At 33.1% G+C, this 7,560-nt stretch overlaps 1 protein-coding gene across 1 annotated transcript; it reads left to right on the top strand.

Annotated features, from left to right (window-relative positions):
* Nucleotides 1-5,796: 5,796 nt before the first annotated feature.
* Nucleotides 5,797-6,402, top strand: LOC104225592 (large ribosomal subunit protein eL39x). Its single transcript, XM_009777431.1, has 3 exons — nucleotides 5,797-5,885; nucleotides 5,976-6,079; nucleotides 6,195-6,402. The coding sequence occupies exons 1-3, from the start codon at nucleotides 5,883-5,885 to the stop codon at nucleotides 6,241-6,243; spliced, it is 156 nt and encodes a 51-aa protein (XP_009775733.1). The 5' UTR covers nucleotides 5,797-5,882; the 3' UTR covers nucleotides 6,244-6,402.
* The last annotated feature ends 1,158 nt before the right edge of the window (nucleotides 6,403-7,560 follow it).

The following is a 7,560-nucleotide window of genomic DNA, read 5'->3' as shown; positions in this document are numbered from 1 at the left end:
GTCTAACAATAATTTTTCGTTAATTTACGCTTTCAAGGTTAATACATGAGAGGATACCAAATATTTCTATATTTTCTAAAGAAAAATCACTATAAAGTCTTAAAAATATAAAAATTTATATATTTATATGTCGGTTTGGTTCGGGTTTTTTTACTCAATAACAAACTAAGTCAAACCAAACCTAGTCGGATTTTTTAATCAGTTTGGTTTGATTTGTCGGTTTGGTGCTGTTTTCCGGTTCGGTTTGAACAACCCTAGCCCACGGCCACTCACCCATCAAAAAGGAAAATAAAATGAAATCGAAGAAAATGATAATACAATAAAAATAATGGTAGATCATATTTAAAATTCAATATATATAATGCGACTGGTTAGACTTGTATTTTTATAAGTTGTATGTATAGTTTTAAATTTCTTTTTAAGGTATGGGGTTGAAAATTCTAGAAGTACAAACAAAATAGGTTCGGCCTCTTGGTTTGTTTTGGATAAATAAACATATTTGCAGACGGCTTGTGGGCTTATAAACACATCTTATGACTGCGATGCGTATTCATCAATTAAATCTTATAACTCGCTAATGCGATTTATAAGTCGCTCTTCAGACAATGCTAATTATTAATCGCATTCGTTTATTCATTTATTTATAAGCTGCATTTACAATTTGTATGTTGCTCTCACTAAATGCGATTTATAAGTCGTATTCATTAAAGAGATATGTTTATAAAGTGCTACTAGCTAGCTGAGTTTGTAATTTAATTTTGTTGATTCTTGTATCCTTTTAAATAGAGCTAGGCTTGTTTAATCCTAGAAAGACATTTCACACCGCTGAAATAGTTTTTTAGGACAGTGCCTAGCACAACTCAAGTCAATTCGTGTATCCGCTTACAAATAATATTGAAACAGTGTTATTATTGAAATTCTTGGAGGACAAGATGCGGGAAGTAAGACTCAGATGGTTCAGACACATTCAGAGGAAGAGCACTGATGCACCGGTGAGGAGGTGTGAGCGACTGGTTGTAGTGGGCACGCGGAGAGGTAGAGGGCGACCTAAGAAGTATTGGGGAGAGGTGATCAGACAGGACATGGCGCGACTTAGGATTACTGAGGACATGGCCCTTGACAGGGAATTATGGAGTTCGATCATTAATGTTGTAGGTTAGGGAAAATTGTGAATATTTCTACAGCACAATAGAGTGAGACTAGCTAGTTAGGAGTTAGACGAAGAATGTCATTGGTCGTCTATTGATGCAGGGCTTTACCTGCTAGTTTTACTATACCAGCCATCTATTTCGTATTTCGTATTTCGTATTTTGTACTCTGTATTTCATATCTCTTATATTGCTGTTATTTATTATGCATTTTTATGGTACTAATATATCAGCTCCTGTTGCTTTTTTTTTAGCCGAGGGTCTCCTGGAAACAACCCCTACCCCGAAGGGTAGGGGTAAGGTCTGCGTACATATTACCCTCCCCAGACCCCACTTATAAGATTATACTGGGTCGTTGTTGTTGTTGTCTTTTACTACATCACGAAATATACAAAGGCAAGGAAAAAAGGTAATTTGCATGACTGTAAAATTCCATCTCCGCACAATCTGCTCGTGTAATTTATCTCTAATAATTGATCTGAAATATAGAATCAATATTGTTCCAACTTCCTCGAATTAGAGCACTACGCCAAATATATGATTATAATATTGAGAAAATTCAAGTAAAACAACCTCAAATATCTCACATAAAACACTCATGGCAAAGACATTCAAGAAGCAGGTATACGAAAAATCAAGAATGCTCTAAAAGGAATATTACCTCTGTACATATCAAAAAATATGTTCCCAGTGATTGAACCAAGAGCAGCAAATACATGGAAAAAGAGCACCATTGTTGTCAGGGGTGGCTTTAAGCAGAGATGGATGTAGGATTTGAAGGTGACGGGTGCCACCATAATTTTCTTTAATGTAGACTATGTAATAATTAATATATAGCTTGTTCAGAATGCTTGTTCGGTTCATTTTTTTTAGTTTATTCGGGAAATTTAATAGGAACTTTTTATTTGCAAATATGAAAATTATATCTCTATCTCCTATGCTACTTGTGACATTTCACAGGATATTTTATTGTTATGTAATTACATCAGACATCAAGGAAAAGATTAAATGATTTGAGATTAAGAGAAATGCTTATTTTATGAAATTTTAAATTTTGGAGGCTCTTTTTTGAGTGTTCTTGTTAAAGATCACAGATAAAATAATAGAATACAGAGAAAAAAATATAAAAAAGATAATGAACGAAAAATAGGAAATTAGGAGGCAGCCAACAAGAAAAATGATTGGGACAAAGGAAATAAAAAGCACACGAAAAGGAAAGTCAGATAAAGTTCAAGATAAATTCGAACTTGAATTTTACACACGAGAAAAGCTTTCCAAAAGGTTTACCAACCATGGCACCTTTGTTTAGTCTGCAATTGGGGGCGGCGGGATCAAATATTTAACCTAGTTTAAGAAAATTTCTACATAAATATACAATAATTTTACCAACACAGCGGGTGCCATACCACCCCACCTTAAAGGGTGGATCCGCCGTTGGCTCTAAGGCTAGGCCAGTGAGGCCGTTGCCTTAGGCCCCCAAATTTGAAGGCCCCAAATTTATTTTAAACTTTTATTATTATTATTATTACTGTATATATAATTTATATCAATAATTATTATAAAGAAAAGTGCTACATTATATTTTTTTAAATTTGATTGAGGTTATTTTATACCAATAAGTGCATAAATTATGATGAATTTCTTCAATCATTAATTAGTATATTTGTTTTACTTTTCAATTTTATTTTAACCTTTTTATATAGGAATTAAGTTATATATATGGATAACATAATGAATTTCTTATACAATCGTCTCTTAAACTGCACGAGCGCAAAAGCATTCATGCACTTGTTTTCGTTTGGTGTAATTAAACATATTATATTAGGTGATTTATAATTTATTATATATATTGACCAATAAGTGCTACTTAATAGAATGAATTATAATTATCGTTTAAATTGAGCAAAAGGAGTAAATATTTTTGACACCATCAATACTCAAAAATTAAGCTATTACGTTATGTATGTTTTTTTCTTTTTCTTGTTCGTAATGATGGTCAAATCAAAAATTTTATTTTGAGTTCGTGACCTCAACATTGATAATTCATCACTTTATTCTTTGTGCTCTGCTTCCTAATTTTTTTTTTAAATTCACTATTTTCTGTCTTAAATGAATAATTTATTATTTAGAAAGCATATTTTGTTGTTAGTGTAAAAATTTTATAAACTAAGCAATTGATCTTCCTATATATTTGAAAGAAAATCATACATGCAATTGGAATAGTGATGGAATAAGGGAGGTGAAAGAGTTATGCTTTTCTAAGAATTCTGTCGAGTGTTACTTGGAAAAAGCAACCTGGACCATTATACCCTTTATTTTATTGTGTTAAATGTCAGTTTTGCCCCTGGTCGACCATCTTGACTCTTCTATATAAATAAATATAATAGAAAATATAATATAAAAAAATAATTATTGTGTTAAATGTGAGTTTTGCCATGGGTCGACCATCTTGGCTCTTCTATATAAATAAAAAATTCTCCTAATCTTCATTTCAATTCTCCATTGTTGTCGGCAGAAATTCATTTCCAGGCTTCGAGCCAAAATGAAATTGTAACTGCTGAGCAATTGACATGTTTGTTTTGTCCTTTTTTTTTTCTCTATAAATTGATTTGTCATACATTTATCTCCGACTTGATTTTATTTAAAGATGAAGACAAGAACGGTTGCTCTGATGGTAAGCAACTCCCACTTCCAACCGAGAGGTTGTGAGTTCGAGTCTCCCCAAGAGCAAGATGAGAAGTTCTTGGAGGGAAGGATGTCGGGGGTCTATTTGGAAACAGTCTCTCTACCCTAGGGTAGGGGTAAGGTCTGCGTACACACTACCCTCCCCAGACCCCACTAAATGGAATTATACCAGACCCCACTAAGTGGAATTATACTGGGTTGTTGTTGTTGTTGATTTTATTTAAAGGTTTGAGTCTTTGGTTTTTGATTAAAAATTTTGAATCAGCCTTTGAAGTTTTCCTGAAATTCTTTATACTATCATTTTTTTTTTTTGAGATTGTAAGCATAATAATGAGTCCCATTGTCTTAAGTACTTCACACAATTATTAATTGACATAAAATGGTACCCCCTCAACACCTGTGGATAAATCCATTATTGACATAAAATGGTACCCCTCTCAATGCGATTGGTACAAACTTAACATGGACGGGGCCTTCAAACACGAAGGAAACAAATTTGGTATTGGAGGAGTCTTAAGAAACCATAAGGGAAAATGGATATTAGGGTTTCAAAAAATAGACAATGTTTTTTCACCCTTACACTCAGAACTCTAGGCAATCCTTGAAGGCATAAGAATAGCAACGCAATATGACTTGTTTCCATTAGAAATAGAAACAGATTCCACTGAAGCCATCTATGCATTAAACAAAGATCACTTTGTCATGATTAATACTGTTCATTCATGCAGGTTATTGATGCTCCAACAGAAGGACCTGTTCCTATGGCATAATTTCCGTGAAGGAAATCAAGTAGCACATTTTTTGGCAACAGATGCATGTAAGGATACTTTTTGGCAACCATGCAAGGAGACAGCTAAACTACATCCAACACCGCCTCTTTCTGTAACCTCACAGCTAGCAAAGGATTTGGATGTTGTTTACCTTAACAAGAAGTCACTAGACATTACAACATGTAATAGACTAAAACTTATAGGAAACCAAAATGTCACAAACATTGGCTCACCAAGTTGTGACAAGTTTTACTTTCAAAGCGTATATACCATGAACAATTTCTAGTCTTTATATAATATAACTATCCATATTATCAAAAAAAAAAAAAAAAAAAGCACTTCACACAAATACTCAATTTCCACATATATTTTGTAGTGAGGTTCCACTATTTATTGAACTTCAACTTTTTATCCGAACTCTTCCAATCTTTTAGTATTCAACTTTTAAAATTAATTTACAATTTTAGCTCAAAATTGTCCAAAGACCTATTTAATATTTATTATGGTTTCAGAGTCACATTTGCTTTATAAACCCAAAAACATTAACCCATGGGTTAACAACAGACAAAAGTTGTTCCTGAAATTTTCGTTGTTGTCCCTTTTTGTATCAATGGCTCAGTCATTTCTCTTGCAATTAATGGATCTTTTCATTGTGGTCTAAAGATCCTTTTTGAGCAAATTGAAAATCTTATAAGAAAACACTAGACTACGATCTAAAATTTTATAAATTATTACGAACCGTTATACCCCAATCTAATATTTTATGAGCAAATAAACTCGAGTTTAATGTTGTTTGAAAGGGTAATTTTTCGAGGGCTATATTTGCATAACTTTTCAAAATATGGGTAAAATCTAAACAACATCCTAAAAAAGAGACATTTGCGTAAATCGATCCTATCTATTTCAGAAGCTTCTTTACTCGCGAAAAATTAATGAAAATAGCCATCCATCCAACTGATTAAACTGAAAATAGTTGAAGGATATATTTTATACAATATATATAATATCTCATAATGATTATATATATAATCATGTATAATTAATATATAATTTATATATACTGGCTATGAAAAGTAAACAGTGAATCCAGCCTGCTATTTTGTAGAAATTCCTTTACTCATTTGGATAACCCGAAATTTGGCCCAAAAATAAATTCCAACCCATTGGGCCTCGTGTCGCATCAGTATATAACCTCAGAAATTAGGGTTTTTGTTCCTCCTTAGGATTTCAACTTTTAGCAGCATCAGAGCTTATCGCCGAGAATCTCCAACCGGTGAAAATGGTACGATTCTACTCACAACTATTCAAATCAATACAGATTTAAGCTAGTAATTTTATTTACTTATTTAATTCCAATATTTTTATTATGTAGCCGTCACATAAGACATTTATGATTAAAAAGAAACTGGCGAAGAAGCAGAGGCAAAACAGGCCCATTCCTTACTGGATCCGTATGAGGACTGACAACACTATCAGGTATATTAATTTGTAGTAATTATTTTTAATTATTTTTGGCTGATTTTTGTTTATTTCACTAGTGAGATTATATTTTGTTCATTTCACTAATGAAAATTTGATTATGTTTTTTCAGGTACAATGCTAAGCGCAGGCACTGGCGTAGAACCAAGCTAGGGTTTTAAGGTGGAGGACTCGAGCTTTATTCATGATTTTAATGAAAAAAACTTGTCGGATTATGTCGTTCGTTTTATAGGAGCTTATTTTGTGATGAAACATGATGTGTTTTAATTTCAATGGAGTTTATATATTGAATGATGATTTATGAGTTTTTTTCTGGTTAATTCTAGGTGTTTTAATGCTGGTTTAATAGTAGTATTTGTTGATTACTTTCATGCATTGAATAATCTGTCTGTGATTTTCACTTGTGTGGCAGCATTGGTGAAAATTAGAATTTGTATGGTCAAATTTTCCTATATACTTAGCTCAATGCTAGAATTAACCTGTTCAAGCCCTGTGCCATGTGGACTAAGCTTTGTATTTAAGTTTAGAAATGTAGAGGAGCTGGCTCATTATCCCTGAGTTTCGAAGACTGCGGTTAGTCATAAGGGTTGGTCCCAGACCAATTTCCTGGTCATAAGAAAAAACACTAGAATTCACCTAGGATATTATTAGAATGTTTGTGTATAAAAGGAAAGCACAATTGACAAGAAATGAAATAAAGAAACAAATTTTTTTGAGAAGAGGTAATGAGTAGCTCAGTGGGGAAGAAATGCAAAGAAGAAGCAAGGATATGACTGCATACTGGATTTTGGTTTGGTTGTTGCGTGGGTACCGGAGGCTCCTGGTTAGTTTTACTTTAGGTTCAGTTATTTTTTTGAGTTACGTCATGGTATGAATTGAGAGGATTGAACTATCAGTATAGTGATAGCTAAAGTTTTCTCTTGAATTGGAGTATTATTTCCAGGATTACTATTAACAAGTAGGGAGTAGCATAGTCTCTTGTTCTGTTTTGTTGCCTTTTTAGGTTTATTTTAAGTTGAAGGTAGTTTGATTAGGTGATGTTTTGCTGGAGAAAGTGGAAAAACTTTGCTGGGGAACTGTTGCGTATGAATTGAAAAATGAAAAGGTAATTTGGAAATATGTAACCTGCCAATGAGTTTGGAGACAGAGCTAGGTCTTTATTCATAGAGAAAAAGAAAAGAAGCTTTTAGTTGGACTAACTTGCCCTTAGGCTGTTTTGCATTAGCTGAAAGAGGAATAAAGTGTCTCTGCCATTAAAGCAAACCTAAGTAGCATCTTGGGGGCCTTTTTAGAAGGAAAAATACTCTATGGTTAAAGCACCATAGTGGATGTTTACTTGTACGATTTATTTATTTTTCCAATTTATAAGGTTCTGCTAGTCCATTTTACCTTCTGAGTGCTTGTAAGTGAATTGACCAAACGTTTGACTTGTTTGAGACCTAAAACTTTTGGCCAGAAGCTTAACTAGTTAAGACTCT

The sequence above is a fragment of the Nicotiana sylvestris genome, chromosome 6 (genome assembly GCF_000393655.2).
Source record: "Nicotiana sylvestris chromosome 6, ASM39365v2, whole genome shotgun sequence".
Taxonomy (NCBI): domain Eukaryota; kingdom Viridiplantae; phylum Streptophyta; class Magnoliopsida; order Solanales; family Solanaceae; genus Nicotiana; species Nicotiana sylvestris.
The sequence above is the reverse complement of the archived record's forward strand: the minus strand, read 5'-3'. Positions and strand labels throughout refer to the sequence as shown.